Source organism: Electrophorus electricus, chromosome 19, assembly GCF_013358815.1.
Source record: "Electrophorus electricus isolate fEleEle1 chromosome 19, fEleEle1.pri, whole genome shotgun sequence".
NCBI lineage: Eukaryota > Metazoa > Chordata > Actinopteri > Gymnotiformes > Gymnotidae > Electrophorus > Electrophorus electricus.
This window is the reverse complement of record NC_049553.1, coordinates 10,761,421-10,778,946: the sequence shown is the minus strand read 5'-3', so window position 1 is coordinate 10,778,946 and position 17,526 is coordinate 10,761,421. Positions and strand designations below refer to the sequence as shown.

Here is a 17,526-nt window from a genome sequence, read left to right as displayed (position 1 = left end):
GTTAAAAAACATATGTCTCTCAAACGGATAAAACAGTTACAGAGCTTCCTGAGAATTAAGAGGCTTCATTGTCATTTCAGCTGTATACAGTAGAAAGAGAATGTTCCTCCAGGACCATGGTGCAACAAAAGAACATAAGTGTATAAAATAAATATGAAATGCAGGACCAACACAGAAGAACATAAATGTTAACAATTTTAAAATACAGGGCCATTTTTGTGAAATATCTTTTGTTTTTGTCTCTGGGAGTTGAAAAGTCTGATAGCATGCAGGAAGAAACTGTTTCACAGTCTGCCTATAAGGGCCCAAAGGCTTTGGATTCTCCCAGATTGCAGGGGAGAGAAGAGTTTGTGTGAGGAGTTTGCAGAATCATTCAAAAGGTCTGGGTGTTGTAAATATAATGGAGGGGAGAAAAACCATGATGGTCTTCTCAGTGGTCCTCACTATTCTCTGCAGGGTCTTGTGGTCTGAGATGGAGCAATTCCCAGACCAGGCAGTGATGTAGATTCTCAGGATGTTTTCTATTGTCCCTCTATAGAACATGGTGAGGATGGTATCAGATATGCTTCCCAATCGAGTGATTAGTTAGGTTAGGGATGACCATGTCCAAGGTTCAAAAACATCAAAAGCTACAAAGTTAAGGGGGTTTTTTAGCCAGTGAGGTAATAAAAAGCATTTTGTATGTCCGGGCATTGAATAAGAAACTGTGGTGGAAATCTTCCTGGACAGGTTAGAGAAACAATATAATGATTAATTGCTGTGCTACGAAATGACTCGGCGGCAAGAGTAAAAAAGAAAAATAGTTTATTCAAAGACTGAGCCTGAGGACCTCTCAGTTACACATACAAGTGTCTGTAAGGGAGAGGGCGACTTCCCCCCTTTCTCAGCCCACCTTTATACTGTTCATCCAAAGCAGTGAGAAAAAGCAACAACTCCCTACTAGGAGTTGTTTTGTCCTGCTGCCCCTATCTTCCCAGCACCAACATCAAGAACCTGGGTGGGTCAGATAGTGGGCAAGGTCAGGGTCAGAGAGACAAGAGGAAGTGCTTGTAACATCTTAACTTACTGCACAAACTGGTCAAGAGGTTGATTAACTATAAATTTCCCATTACAAAACCTATGGTAAAGCCTAGGAATTGGAATAGAGGTCCTTGTGGGTGTCTAGGTGCAGAGCAGAGGCTTTTTGATGCAGGTGGTTTCAAGGCCTCCATGCAAGTCAAGGGCAGATCACTCTGAACTATTCTCTACAAAAATCATGTCATTAGTTTTGTATGGTTTGGGTATAATGGTGGAGATTTCAAACACTAGTATGTGAAAGAAGTTGGAGCAATTACATAATCACTCCTGAAAAATAAACATTTGGGTTCTTTGTGTGATTGTCACATTATCCAGAAGATGCCTAAATAATGCTTGTTAATGTTGACCTACAGTAAAAAAATGGGACTAGCTATTCTCTTCGACTAATTCTCAGGTCTGTAGTTTCATTCTTGAATGAAATAGAAATTATTATGCCAGCATATAGAGAATCTAAATTACTCTAATTACTTTTTTTACACAATATTTGGACAAATTAAAATCAGGTATTGGAAGGAGTACCAGTCAGCACCCAATCAATAAATCAAACACACACACACACACACACACACTTCACCTCCATTCACAAGTCTGGTCCCAATTGTCCACTTACTAATCAATGCACTCACCTGTAGACCATTTCACCTTCCCCTATAGTACCACAAGAGTAAGACTAATGCTTAATGGTTGTCTTCTCTACCTGGGAGAGTACCTTTGCTTTACTAAAAAACTGCTTACTTTTGCTTTCATAAATGTTCCCTGACTCCTGAGCTTGTTCCTCTAACACAATATCCTTGCATTGTTAACCCACTTTATATATATAAAAAGAGGGGAGGAGTGTGCTTTGTGTTTTCACTGGGATTATCCTCTGGTTGGTTAAGGTAGGCTCTAAGTTTACTTACTTCTGCCTTAGACACTGTTAAATTAAACCGAGTTGTTGGTAGTTTGTTAGCCATCAATACTCACTGCAGGTGTAGTTTTGCCTTGGCTGTGGGTGTGACTAGGTCAGCGGTGGCTCGGTGGTTAGGGCTTGGCTTGTGGTTGGGAGGTTGCTGGTTCGAGCCTTTCTACTGTTGGGGCCCCTGAGCAAGCTCTTCACTACTTTTTCTTCTCTCCTTAATCCTCCCCCCTTCATCTTACTCCTGAGGATTTCATCACCTTTTGAGGAGAAGGCTGCAGTGAACTGCCAGTCCTTTTCTTCTGTTCCCACTGTTCCAACCAGTGTGCATTTCCCAACATCCAGCTCTGACTTTTTTCTCCTCTCTCCACAGATGAAATTCAACTCCTGACTTCCAGCAATCAGACTACATGTCCGCTGGATCCAATTCCTTCCACTCTGTTCCAGACAATCACAAGAGATCTGCTTCCTTTCATTGGTAATCAACTCCTTATCTTCTGGATTTGTGCAAACTGCATTCAAAACCACCAGGATGGTACCACTCCCCAAGACATCCACACTTGATGGCTACAATGCTACCAACTACAGACCAGTATCACTACTTTCCCCTCAAAAGCCCTTGAAGAGCAGTTTACAGTTCTCTTCCTCACCCAGAACCAGCTGCATGATCCCATCAGTCTGGCTACAAACAGCACATTCTACAGAAACGGCCCTTATAGCAGTGACAGAAACTTCATGCTGCCAAACCATCATCTGTTTTGATTCTTTTAGACCTTTCAACTGCTTGAGATGCAGTAAATCATTCTCCTCTCTGTTCTCTCCAGGCTTGGTGTGACTGGTTCTGCATGGAAATTGGTTTCAGTCCCATCTGGAGGGACAGTCCTCAGGTGACATGAAAATGATCCACATCCAAACCATGTAGACCGGTGTTCCACAAGGCTCAGTACTGGGCCCTCTTTGTATACTCGTTCCCTTGGTGATTGTAATCTTCTCATGGTTTCTCCTACCTCTGCCATGCTGACACTCAATTACTACTTTTCCACACTCCAACATGCAGGTATCCAGATGCAGCTCAGCATGCTTCCATGACCCTGCATCATGACCACCTACCAGTTGAAACTCGAACCCCAGTAAAACAGATTCTGTACATCCCAGGTATTCCCAAGCCTTACCATGACCAGTTTCCTGCAAGAACTCCCTGGTTTCACCATCTAAAGCTGCCTGTAGCCTGGGCATAACTTTGGACAACCAGCTGTCATTCTTAACTCATGTTTCTAATCTGACCTGGTCTTGCAGATTTCTCCTTTGTAACATACAAAGGATTTGTCCCTTTCTCTTGCAGGAAGATACCCAAGTGTTTGTGCAGTCTCTTGTGATTATTAAAGCTAAATTACTGCAACTCACCACTTGCTGGTCTTTCTCCAAGAGGCATCAAACCTCTACAACTCTTTCAGAAGTGTGACATTGTGCTGCTGCTACTGCATTCTTCCAAAATTCACGCATTACTTCACTGCTGTGCTCTCCATTGGCTTCCAGTAGCTGCATGCATCAGATTTAAAACCTTGATGCTTGCCTACAAAGCCAAAAATGGACCAGCCCCTTCATACATGAGGTCATTCGTCAAAGCCTGATCCGTACTTTGAACCTCAAGTAGGGTGTGGCTTGAAATACTATGTTTCAAGTCTCATGGAGACCATTTTCTGTCCTGGCTCCCAGATGAAATGAACTTCCACTTCCTGTCCACACAGAAATCCCTTGTAGTCTTTTAACAGACTGAAGCCCCATCTATTCATGGAATATTTAAATGACAACTGACCCTGCTCCTATATTCACTGACTGACTAAACTGGTGTTTATTACACTGATGTCAAACTCTTACACAAGTGTAACAAACAATATCATTAAGATACCTTATGTATTGTGCTTCTAGGCATCAGCAGTGATCCATGTATTGCTATAGTATTCTAGATTATTGGTATATTGGACTCTAACCTACTGTAGTGGCTAGGATATATTCCATGAGGAAATGACAAAGCACTTCTGTAAGCTGCTCTGGATAAGCGCATCTGCTAAATGCTGTGAATGTAAATATGATGCTGGTAAAGTGGGACAGAGCAAATCTATCCTTTAACAATTTACAAGAGAAATAAAATTAAGCTTCTATTTTTATACCCTTAACAGTATTCACGTTGGAGTGTTGTCATTGCATGGTTTCATTGGGCTCCTAACTTTTGAAGTGGGCTGGATCATGCTTCATGTCTACACAGCTAAACATTTATCCATGTGCATCCCAAAGTAAATCACAACTACATGAAGAAACTGAGGATCAAGCTAAAGTGTCTCACTACCCATTGCCCCACTTTACCAGCTGAACATTGTTTCCTCATCAGTGTTATCAGAGACTTGAAATATCATTCATTTGTAAACTTGTGTATTTTTTAGATTAATTTAATATTATGGAAGCTGTAATGACAAGGTTATAATAAACTCAAAATGCCTTCCACCAGGTTTTGCCATCTTTTCATGATTAAATTAACCTAATCATCTACACCTGGCTGTGTTATGACTGCAACAGTGTGTATGTGTGTGATGTCATTGTTGGGGAGAGCCAAGGTTGCACCGACTAGTTGGCAGCGTTAAGAGTTTTGTGTGAACTTTGTGGAACCATAACTAAAAATGTGAGTTGCTATACATAAATTCTGAACTATCATTTTACAGAATAGTTAAACCCAATGTATACAGCATTCCAGATAATGTAGATTTGAAAGCTATGCTTTTAACAAAGAAATGTTGAAGATCCTATATTTTATATATTAGATTTAATATAATAAATTGGATTGTTTTTCTATGCCAATTCTTGTTCATAGGACTCACTATATACAAAGCAATGCAGCATCTTAGAATCATCCATTGCTATTTTAGCCATTTCCTATGTAGTGAACTGTAACACCGAAGTTCTGACATGAATCCAAGTACAGAGCAAAACCAAGCTAATCAAGCAAGACAAGCAAAAAGTGTCCAGGGAGCTTGGAGATGCATATACAGAATGAGAGCAACTACTATTACTTGGTTAATATGCAGAACACTTATCAGGAAAGGCTGCTCACCTGCCTACTTGTGCCAAGTGGTGGCTTGCTTTGAAATGTTTTTCTCATTCTTAAATTTAAAATACTCAAGCCTTACTCAATTTAAAATCCTCTGAATTTTTCTCTATAATAATGAATTCTATCTTTTTGGCCTGTAGGAGAGAATGTAATGCTTCCACCATTCAGTGGAAAGCACCATGGACAGCAAACTTAAACAGGAAGCAGGATTAGCTCTGCTCAGTCCCCCATTTAGGTTCTTAACAAAATGGCCCATGTGGGTGTGTGTGTGTTTGTGTGTGTGTATATGTATATATGTATGTATGTATGTATGTATGTATGTGTGTGTGTGTATATATATATATATATATATATATATATATTTATATATATGTTTTAAAATAATTATATTTATTAAATAACATACATTATACTACAGAAGGTAGTTGCAGGATATTGCTACAAAAAAACCCCCCAGGATTCTCACATAATCTCTAGTCACCATGACACACAACCCAATTCTAATATTTTAGTAAATAAATGTTTAAAATCAAGACTGTGACATATTGCACTGGGACCGAACTGAGATCCTTTAGCATTCTTTGCTAAATAGCTAATAACTTCTAGTATGTCTTACTTAAAAGTTTTTTCAAAAAACTCTTTAACTTTTAACTTTATAAAACTTTTGTTAGTGGGTGGAATGTTAGTTTAGAAAGCAGATCCCTGGATTTGTTTTAACAAAAGTGATGCTCTGGGACTATCTGCAGGAAAGCTTCATGTGGTGTGGTAAAAACATGAGCTCTGTGTTAGCATTTTGATGGATCCCAGAGGGATACTTTGAGCTAGAAGAAGAGACCCTAGCTGAGGTGAAACTTGGAGGTGCATGTCTGATTTCCACCTGAAGTGGGATATTTGCTGTCAGTAGTGCATGAGTTATGGTCCCTGATGTATTTCAGATGTTTCAGTGGTTCTGCTGGAAGCAGACTACTATGCAAGTTATTGAAGTGTGTATTATTTCTGTTCATATATAGTAATTGTGTAATGATCTACCGATGGGGATAAGTTATTGTAAAGAAACAATTAATTAAATTTTTTTTTGTATTGTCAATTCAAGTATATACAGGAATACAGTGAAACAAAATAACATTCCTCCAGGACAACACAAAAGAAGAACACAAGTGTAAGCAATAAATATGAACTACAGGACCAATACTCATAACATACAGGGCATCACCGACTGGGGCACTGCATCAAGTGTGGATGTGCAGAGGATGTATGTGCATACTATGACATTTTACTAGACACACTTTTAGCCATAGTCACTAAGCTAACTGCCAGTACATCAATGTAAGAAAACAATTTGTTAAATGGAATAAATATTTGTAAAATATTTGTTGCCGATCCGGAAGTTGAGGAGTCACAGTGGTGAAGTCCCACGGTAGATACAATTGTCTGCATTTCTAGGTCTGACGCACTCCTTCACTGCCGCACGTAATGAGATGAGGCCGTGGGGATGCGCTGCTCTGCATGGCGCAGTGTCTGTTTACAACACGACCAGGGTCTTATTTGCTGGATCACTCTGACTCTTCCATGACCCGACTAATATGTGTGGAATGGGTTCTGTTTTATATAAATAGGATTCCAGGTGAGATATTTTAAAAGACAATAACGTAACAGATCTCAGGATTCCGGGAATACTTATGATAACGTCTCCCGAAACCCTAGCGGGGTCATAAAAAGGTTAACGTTTCCAGAGGTGTCTTACCACTGGAAACCTTGTGTACGTCACTACAACTCTAGCGCTGGTTTTATTTTTTATTTCCTATTTCTCTCGGTAGGGTTGCGGGTAACGTTATAATAGGTATGTCCGGAATCCTGAGACCTAAGTCATGGTGACTGGAACGAGTTTACCAATGTCTCTAGTAACAGTGTTTACCAATGTCTCTAGTAACAACTCTCTTCACCATTCTCTGTTAATATTACATATTGAAAATGAGCCAGAATGAGCCGAATAAACAGACTATTCTAAAACTAACGTATTATGTACATTTGCACTTGCTATAATGCCAACATTTTCCACTGGAAAACGATTACGTTAGTCGAATCATCTTTGAGAGGGGTGACGTCAGTGAGGCGGCGTGTCTTGTGATATGACCCTTGTGGAGAGGGAGCGATAGCTGGACGAGTTTATCAACTCAATTAATTCCGCTTCATCTATAGCTTTTCTGAGCGTTGGGCTCTTTGTTGGACTCGGGAAGTTACAGGAAAACTTTGAAATGATTATCGTTATCGAAGACAAGGTAAGATTATCCATTTCATATGTGTTTTGACAACTGTTGTTGCTAACTAGCTATGTTACAGAAATGTAAAATGACCTATCTTAAGTGAAGAAAATAGGCTTGTTATTTTTATTGTCAGTCACTGTAGCTAGCTAGCCCACTCATTTAGGCTGTTGGCTAACTAACACTAGCTAGGTTATCTTAGGTTAACATTTTTTGGGTCTTCTTTCAAGTTTTCTCGAAAACTAAACTAACGTTATCTAGGCTGAAGTTAACTAAGCAGTCTGAGTAACCGTTTCAGGAAACGTCAAGGACTGTAACACGATCTAATGACTAATGACTACGTGGAGAGTTTCAGATACTTTTTAGTTTTACTTATTATTTTGCTGGGTGATTAACTGGAAATCTGGAAATCTACTTTACTAGCTAGTTGATATTCACTGAAAGTTATTTTTGCTTTCTTCAGTGCCCCTCTTCTGAGATGTAGTGTAAGACATCGGGGTGTGGTGGGACGCAGTAATCAGGAGTGGACTGATTTATATATATATATATATAAATAAAACTGATAATAAAACTGATTTTTGTTTGCTTTGGGTTACTTATCCTGTAATAGATTAACTATTTAGAGGTCTAAGTGACGGCTAGATATCACCTTAATAAAACCTTAACAGAACCTTAATAAAAACACTAGTTGCACTAGTCTAATTGTGAGAACCGTGCAAACAATTCTTATGGAACTTTTTATGTAAAGTTATCTACAGTGTGGAACTAACTTTTGCTATCAATTGGTCGAGTTATTGTAAAATGCACACTAATATGCCTAAAAATAAAAAATAGATTTTTAAAAATTCAGGGAAAGCAGTGAATTGTGGACAACTTAATCTGGATTAACAGCCGTAAATAATTTTTAATGCACTGCACACTGATATCCTGGAGTAAGAAGGCAGTACTCTCAAAAATCTCAATACTCTGCAAACATGCTTCACTTCCAGGCTTGTAAAGAGGTCAATCAGAGATTTAATCTCTTCCACCTTGTGGTTGTTGTCTCATTGTGTGCTCCTATGAACTTTTTCATTATAACCTCTTTTTTTTTTTTTTGATTTTGTTCTTGTTGTTGGTCAACATTGTCCACTCACTTTCTCTTTTTCTTCAGGCCTCCTTCGAGAGTAACCTGAAAAATGCAGGGAACCGGTTAGTGGTGGTGGATTTTACAGCAACATGGTGTGGCCCTTGCCAGATTATTGCCCCATTCTTTAAAGTGAGTAATTTCCTAGCAGTCGGTCTGTCCTCTCTGTCTGAAATCTGCAGTTGTAAGAACCATGACCAATCCATAGAGACTTCTTCAATCACTGTGCTTGTGGCCCTGTGCTTGTGCTTAGTTGTCCTGACAACCATAGGGCAGGGCTCTTTCAGAATAAGAGGCTTTTAGTGGAATGGTAATTGAGTTGAGAAAGAGGCAGAGGGAGATGAGAGGTAGAGCACAGTCTATATGCTTCAGTGTATCATCTATAAATAAACATGTTTCACAGATTATCTCTTCAGTGTGGAGTCTGTTTATAAAATTTTGGCTTGGGTCAGTTGATTCATTGCTGTCACGCTCTGTTGTGTAGGCTGTTGTATGTGCTATGGATATAGCTTGCCTGTAAAGTGTCTTGCATATTTCACTCATACTGGTTCTCCTGTTTCTTCAGGCCTTGTCTGAAAATCCAGACAACAAGAATGTTGTGTTTCTAAAGGTGGATGTGGATGAAGCAGCAGTAAGTCACCCACCGGCTGTGCAGTTACCACTTTAAAACGGATTCACAGATGTCCTCAATGTTTTCTGAGATGGCAGATTCTAAAGTTGTACTGACTTGAATACTTCCCAGAATCTTAACCCAGGAGCTCTATCCCACAAGTGGCACCTCTGATGAGCACCTCTTTCTCATCTGATGGCAGTGCATCTGATTTGCAGTGCATTTATATGCATTTAACAAGCACCTTTTGTACTTGAGTAGAACTGGGTTGCCGTGGAGCCTACTGATGGGGCATTATTTTATTCAGTGATCGATCTCTGAAAGGATATTGGCTATTGATTGATTTATTTATTTATTTATTTATTTATTTTTGATAACTGTGGTAGGATGTGATTCTGCAACCTGTTAGGAAACCACACATTGTAACCGTGTAGCAGTATAGGACAACTCCGAGTGTGCATGTGTGTACTTTTTGTGTATTTGCTTGATAATCTTTCAAATTAGTTACGTTTGTTGAAAATGTTAAGTCACTGGATGAAATTAAGTTATTCTGCCTGACATTTAAATCACAGCACAGTGTAGGTAACCATGCTTATTATATAACTATAACCATGCTTATTAAGATAGTGTTCTAGTAAATGGGCTTAAACAGGTTAAGGAACATTGTCCATGCCACACAATTTGGTTTATAATTGACCAAAATAAACATCTGTGGCTTGCTTACTTCTCCTTTGGGAATGTTCTATTGATTTCATAGAGAGCAGTGGGGTTTTCATCTGTGGAGAACTGTCTCATCTCACACATTGCCTTGAAGCTACATTATAAAAGGATGTTAATGAAGATTATCAGTTAGCCTAGTACTGACTAAAGAACACGAATAGGTTACCTAACTCAACCTCTCTTTCTTTCTTTCCCTCTCAGGATGTAGCCGCGCTATGTGGCATCAGTTGCATGCCAACATTTTACTTCTACAAGGCGGGGCAAAAAGTAAGTCCTGATTTTGAGATGTTCCTCAATTGACAGATGGAATCAGTCTTCCAAATATGTTTCTATTTCTCAGGCAAATAATCATTTTCATTAATCTTTTAAAAAACAATGTAAATGACATTCTTGTGTAAGTTGTGATGGTCGATCAACTATACCCACTCACAATCATATCCTGCTTACAGATTAATGAGTTTGCTGGATCCAACAAAGAAAAACTGGAACAGTTCATCATTAATCTTAGATAAAGAAACACAAGCACCCACATCATTGCTTAGGTTTTCTGAACTCTCAGGAAGCTCTATTACACTTGCTATTTCAGATTCTATCTTTTATCCATTTTCCTCTCATACAAAGTACTTAGGTTATGAATAGAGATGGCACGATACCATTTTTTTCTGTTACCAGTCCGATACCAATATCTTGCATTTAAAGGTCATCTAATATTGAGACTGATCCGGTATTTTTTCATTAAAAAAACCACCAAGGAGCTGTAGTTTAATTGTTTGAGGGAACGTTTTTGTGTGGGATGTATTTTATGCTATTTTACAGATGTAATGCATGGATATGACAGATAAAAATGAATAAAATACTAATAAACAAAGAACTAATTCTTAATTTTTAAACATTTAATTTTTAAAATTGTTTTTTTCCATTGCCTTGCAATGTCTGTGTCTTGCTTAAGGAGATATTTACTGCCTTGGTCATCACCTGCTTGGTTCTCAGTTTTAATGTACTCACCCTCAGCTTGCAAGTGCACATACATACATACATACATACATACATACATAAATACATACATACATGCACATAATAGTTTATATATATATATATATATATATATATATATATATATATGTGTGTGTGTGTGTGTGTGTGTGTGTGTGTGTGTGTGTGTGTGTGTGTGTGCACACTCTCTCTGCTCAGTATGGTTGCTTCACTCACTCTTGAAATTTACACTGTAGTTTGTCTGTATTTTTTCTTATCACTGAATGCAACTGTAAGTCACAAACTTAATAATAACCTTATAAGTGTTTTGTGAGTTTCAGCTGTAAATCGCTGTTATACCCATTACACACCAAATGCACACCAGGCACTAAGTGTGCAGAAATAGACACCACCTGTTCCACAAGTGTCTCTTCACCTGAGATCTGCTTAAATCAATAGAAGTTTAATAATGATAATGTTTATAAGATGGGGAGATGTATAGATAGATAAAGGGCATATGTTGTGCATCTTTAAATACGTGTTTATATAATGGTTTCAATAGCATAATTAAAGTGGTGAAAACTGAATCATATCCAGTGTAAATGGGAGATATGAGAACAATATTATCCCTGCTAAAAGAGGCAGAAAATGGACCTGGAGTGATTAAAGTGACTGTGGATGGAGTAGGACACCTGCGTCTTGTATGTTTGTATTTTCTGATTTAATAAAAATGTGAAAAGAATAGTTTATACACATATACACTGGGCAATCACATTAAAGTTTTTACACATCGTACACAAGTTAATGTATATAGCAGCAGCATATACTTAATACTGTTTTATTTTCTATATGAAAAAATACAGCTTTAATTTACAAACAAAAAAACAAACAAACACTTATTTGAAATTTTTTTGGAAGGGGACATTGTTTTCAGTCTTATCTGAAGACTCCTATATCCACCACAGTGGGCTGATGTTCCAGCTCCTGTGCCATATTTTATTAAAAATGAAAATATCCTGATTTTCTTTTCCTGAAACAACAATGAGAGGAAAATTATAAATATGTAACCACAATTATACCAATTATACCTCAGTTAAGATTTAAGTATATATCAGGGCACCTTTCAGGATTTGGCCTAGACTGCCTAAGAGCCACAGAAGGGTAATGTTAATGCTATACCATATAAAAGACACTTTAGACAATTATATGTAACTGTTGCGAATGGGGAATCTACCACTACTGTTCCTCTATGTGCAAGGCAAACTCCATATTAATGGTTTTGGAATGGGATGTCCAACAAGCTCGTATAGGTTTGGCAGTCAGGTGTTCACAGATATTTGGCCATATATTGTAATTACCAGGTTTAATAAGTGCTTTTGAAATCCCCAAACTGTGCTGGACTTTGGCTACTGATTCAAATAATCTCTTTCCTCTTATCCTTTTAGGTTTGCATATTTCAGCTGTCAGACAAAAGTCGTCTGACTCTGCTCAGTGCTACACTAAACTCACCAGTATTAAGATGAGGAGTTGCTGTCATGGGCTCTCTCATGATTAAGCATAATTGTACTCCATCCTGCTCTAGGATTCACAAGCCCTTCAGCATGATCTAACTCAAAGCTTGATCTAACACATCTGCCCTGGGTGCTCAGGCTTCTGAAGACCTCAAATACTTAGATCAGGTGGACTAGATTTAGAACTAGAACTAGACTTTGCAGAAGGGTTTCTTTCTAGGAGTAGTGTTGGACACATAGTTTAGTGCTCTCTTACACACCTGATGCTCCTCTTTGTCTTAAAAAAAAAATCCTTAAATAGCAGGATCAGGTTTTTTGGCAGAGAACATGGAAAATTGGGCCATATGCTGTAAGAGACTTGCATGAGAGTGTATGGCAAGGGGAATGAATACTATTTTCTTGATAGACCTGAAACTGAATATTTTAAAACTGAGGAGTTGAACAGGTTGTTTTAGCAGTCAGATGTATGCTACTCATTGTCGCACAGTTAAACAGGGTTTAAGAGGTTACAGCACAAATGCTTTCTTGCACAGACCAAATATGCAACCTGGTCAGTCTTTGTAAAGGGGAATTTAGACACAATACCTGTACAGCACTTACCTGGAGCAATCATGGCCACCCCAGCCTTGACTACACTGACACCTGTTAGGCCTGATACACCTGCCTCCGTTCAGACATGGTGTGGAACACACGGCTGGGGACACATCCCAAATGCTCTCGTTAACAATGAACCAGTACACTTGCACCACACACTTTTTGATATTGGTACTAAAGCATTTTTGCTTCAGTGCTAAAAACATTCACTCAGACTCTACAATTCTTTGTACTTAGAACTGGTATTTCCTGTACATTTGCTCTTCTTTGTCAGAAACATTGTGTGTTGGTGTCGCTTTTTTGCTTGGAATGTGTGTGGTTTAGAGGTCAAACTTAAGATGTACATGCTTAAATAACCATCTAATAGTAAAACTATCAGAAATTCAGGAGGACGTGGAGTGTGTCTCTGCTTAGCATCTGGTTTGCAGCCATTAGTAACACAAACAAAAAACTAAGCAGAAAGCTGGCATTTCAGTTTAAGATGGTGTTGTTTTTTTTTTCTTTTTTTGTTGAAACCAACCAGCCAGTGTCCTTACCATACTACACACATCAGCCCCTAGCACTGATAAAGTCCAGGAGTGGGTAAAAAACCTTTATATGAAGCACACATTCTGACTGACAAGTGCACAAAAATAAACACGAAACCCTCTAACTTACTCTATTAGACTCATATGCACTGCATTTAGGGGAATAAAAGCAAGGAGAAATGGCACTCTTCTGTACAAGAATTTCCTGCTGATTCATGTTCTCACAGATGGGTAACCAAATACATCTGGTGTGAGTCAACACAAGAACAGAACACAAAGGGACTTTCCTTAGCAGAAGCTACAGCTAGCCAGTAACCATTAGTGCCGCCACAGAATCCACTGTATGTGAGCTCTGTCTTTTATGTCCAGCTAATATGATGATCTTAAAGCAGACACAATCTGTTGAGTTCTAACCAGTCTTAGGTCACTGACTGGCAGTCTTTGCTTGGGAGTAATATCTGTTTGACTGAGGCAGAATGACCTACCTAACCAAATAAGGTATAACAAGGTTGGTACAAACTTCCTTCTTCCTTCTTCCTAGATCTGCTATAGTTACCATCACCATGTCAACATAATGCAAACACACATAGTAATTTATTTTATTTATAGGTAAAATCACTCCTTACATCCACTTAATTAAAGCAGAGCCAATTATAAGCAGTGCACTCTCTGGTGAGCCTGATTTAGAACTGGGGACCTTGGGAGACTAGATATCAGTGGGCATCACTCTGAAAGATCTGTTGTCATAGTGCCTTGTACTGTTATAACAGGAGTAATGGGAGGAGACTGTCATCCTTCTCTCTCTCTCTCTCTCTCTCTCTCTCTCTCTCTCTCTCTCTCTCTCTCTCTCTCTCTCTCTCTCTCTCTCTCTCTCTCTCTCTCTCTCTCTCTCTCTTTTTCTGCTCTCTGAGAGATCAGCCCTCTTGGTAATTATTTCTCCATTTAGCTCTCTTGTCCTCCATGCTACTCATTATTCATTTTTGAATAATGTGCTCAGATATGAACAGGAAGACATGCACAGTTCCTAATGAAAGTCTTAAACATTAATCTGTGCAAATCCAGATGGGTAAATAAACATAGTACTTCAAGGCTTGCACTAAATGGAAAAAAACATGAAATTAGATACCACTGATTTTTATTCACATATATTATTCGGTAGTTAAAATCATAATGTCCATTTGACAGCTGCTGCTCATGTCTGAAGTAACTACTTTTAGATGAGAATAGTCAAGTACACAGAATACACAGTGTACAGCATTTGTACTTGATTGAGAATAGCATTTGCTTGCTTTCCACCACTGTGTAAGTTCAAAGCAACAAGATGACTTCTGGGCTCTCTAAACCTCACATATTGTGAATTCAGTAATCCATTCAACCACATAAAGCTACAGCAAGTCTGCTTGCACACACACAGAACTACACATATGCCACCAGGCAATAGAAACATATGTATGCACACTTACCAGTGTGGCATCGTGTGCCAGTCCATCCTGCTGGACACTCGCACTGGTATGGAGCTACACAGCGTCCTCCATTCAGACATGGCAGGATGCAGATTGCTGAAACACGCATGTACACACACACACACACACACAATCACACACACAAACAGAGGGATGTAGAAGTGGTGTAACAGTAAGCATACAGTTCACCCAGGTTTCCCAAAAATTCTATTAATGAACTAAGGAACAGCACAGCAACTATGACTCATAGTTTCACTTTTTCTATACCATCTTTCTATTTTCTATACCATTCATTTGTTCATTTTCTATGACATTCATTCACAACTCCCTCTTCCTTCCTTGAAAGAGATTAACTTAGGCTATATAACGAGAGGTAGGGTCAGTGTACCAGCAGATGTGTACTGAGGTGATGTGTACTGAGTCACACGGTGGCCTCACAATCACAGGGTTTATTTTCAAAGAGGCCATACAGAATACAAATGATTGTGTTTTATGAAAGATGGAGTTGAAAAAACAACAATTCAGATGAAGCAAGACTCAACTGAGATTGTGGAATCATAAGTTATGTGCGTGTGTACATGCTGTGATAGATAAGGTAAAGTCATTGGGAGATGTGATGTGTCTATATAGAGAATTTAAAGGCTCACTCATACCTACTGTAAGGGTGTCAATATGTAAATCTGCTGTGCTGTGACGTGTGTGCGTGTGTGTGTGTGTGTGTGTGTAACACTTACGTTCCTCACAGAGGCGACCCATCCAGCCCTCTGGACAGGAGCATATATTTGGCCTCTGACACACACCACCATTCTGACACTGTAGCCAACACACAGCTGTCGAAACACACACATACACACACACTTAACTATTTTAGTTCTGTAGTCAGATACTTGTACTTCACTGAGCACTGACAACCCCATATACAGTATCACAGCACCAAAAATATGCATTCTGGAAGAAACCTACAGACATTACATATTAAGCCCACTGAAGGTCATACGTGACCTCCACAATGAAGCCCGAACATCCTAAAACAGGAGGGAAGCAGGAGCAAGGTTTTATTAGCAACCTAAGCATGTGCTGCAAAATAAAGCTCCTCAGTACCATATGCTTATGCTCAGATGGGATTAGGAAGCTGCAAAATAATGGTCCTCTGTGTCTTAAGAGCATGCCCGTGGTGGTGTTACACACTCTACAGTCACAAAAAGAGAGTATTGCTGCCAAACAGAGTATATTCATTAACACAGCTTTCTGGGCAAACATGCATGCATGTTAGAGACAGAGTTTAGTATAAGTGTAGACCTGCCCCATTTATGTGTGGTGAGGAATGTGCATATACAGATTTACCACATCAAAATATTCATTTCTGATGTGTCCCCCAAAGTCTTTGTACAGGAGGGAAAGAAGATAGCATTCTGTAAGAGCCCAGGACAACGGCTAATATATGTCTATGCAATATATAAGCAGAGACAAGAACAATCACAGGTGCTCATAGAAGAAGAGGCCTTAAGGGGGCAAATCACGCTCCTTGTGCTACCTCTACAGGCAGGAGGCGGAGTCCATGTGCCATTCTCCAAGCACATACTCCTGCCAGTGCCTTCCATGATGTAGCCCGCGAAGCATGAGTACGCTGCCACATCACCAAACTGGAACACAGCCCCACGGACCACTCCATTAGCCATGTGGAGAGGAGGGCCGCAGGACACCCCTGTGTAGGGTTAAGATGGATTGGGCCAGGCAGTTAGAGAGGTAGTTAGAGAGGTGAAAGGAGGTCTGGAAAATACTTTGTGAAATGCTGCATTTCTAAGGTTACTATAACTGTAGTAAGGTTACTATAACAGTAGTAAGGGTACTATAACTGTAGTAAGGTTACTATAACAGTAGTAAGGTTACTATAACTGTAGTAAGGTTACTATAACAGTAGTAAGGTTACTATAACTGTAGTAAGGTTACTATAACTGTAGTAAGGTTACTATAACAGTCTTGGCTGAGGTTTCAGTTCTCACTGATTTAATAAACCTGATTCAACTCACTGGCTAATTACTTCATGAGTTGATCTGGGTGATTTAAAATCTCTTTGCCTGAAGGCACATATAGGGCCTGACTGTCCCTGCTCTAATAACTATGGCTGCTCTGAAAAGCAAAATCATCCCTTAATGCAATATAGCTGGAAGACGGCAGCATAATAATGCACTGGATATCTAGATGTTAATATGCTGCTATCTGAAAATGCAAACATGTTTAGAAGTCTAGTAAATTGCATTAATTGCATGTAGCCTAATTTTTGTGCCTTGTGATTGAATAATTTATCGTAATAACAGAAGTTAAAGTAGACTTGGGAGTGGTCGCTCTGGTTTACATATTAACATTGTTAAGTCGAAACTAATGAGGGACAGTTAGCATTGTGCAATGATATTATGTGAACTGTTTGCATGTGTAATACATTAGATTATATAATTATTTTCTATATTGCTATATTTGCTAATTGTTTGCTATAATTATTAACATTTTGGGTGAAATAGTCCTTTAATCTAGCTGCATGTGAACTTCAAGCTCTTGTATGAAAACTATGTAGTTTTGATACATGTGTCTGTTAGAAAATTCTGGAAAGACAACATTTGTAAGCAAGCACAAAGGCTTGTCAGTCCAGTCACACCAGTATGCATACACATA

General features: G+C 38.9%; 2 protein-coding genes across 6 annotated transcripts in view; one reads left to right on the top strand and one right to left on the bottom strand.

Annotated features, from left to right (window-relative positions):
* Positions 1 to 7,195: 7,195 nt before the first annotated feature.
* On the top strand, positions 7,196 to 10,681 carry txn (thioredoxin). The gene is made up of 5 exons (XM_027011501.2): positions 7,196 to 7,354; positions 8,487 to 8,591; positions 9,025 to 9,090; positions 9,991 to 10,056; positions 10,239 to 10,681. The coding sequence occupies exons 1-5, from the start codon at positions 7,331 to 7,333 to the stop codon at positions 10,299 to 10,301; spliced, it is 324 nt and encodes a 107-aa protein (XP_026867302.1). The 5' UTR covers positions 7,196 to 7,330; the 3' UTR covers positions 10,302 to 10,681.
* Positions 10,682 to 11,115: 434 nt separating this feature from the next.
* svep1 (sushi, von Willebrand factor type A, EGF and pentraxin domain containing 1) overlaps positions 11,116 to 17,526 on the bottom strand; it is a 71,866-nt gene continuing 65,455 nt past the window's right edge. For 4 of the 5 annotated variants that reach the window (XM_035519958.1, XM_035519955.1, XM_035519956.1 and 1 more), the window contains 5 exons: positions 16,391 to 16,561; positions 15,591 to 15,686; positions 14,857 to 14,952; positions 12,873 to 12,966; positions 11,116 to 11,791 (listed from right to left, as the gene is read on the bottom strand). In XM_035519958.1, the coding sequence (XP_035375851.1) occupies positions 11,761 to 11,791; positions 12,873 to 12,966; positions 14,857 to 14,952; positions 15,591 to 15,686; positions 16,391 to 16,561 (488 nt within the window). In that variant the 3' untranslated portion in view covers positions 11,116 to 11,760. The remainder of the gene's footprint in view (positions 11,792 to 12,872; positions 12,967 to 14,856; positions 14,953 to 15,590; positions 15,687 to 16,390; positions 16,562 to 17,526) is intronic. The other variant, XM_035519957.1, reaches the window with a different exon arrangement.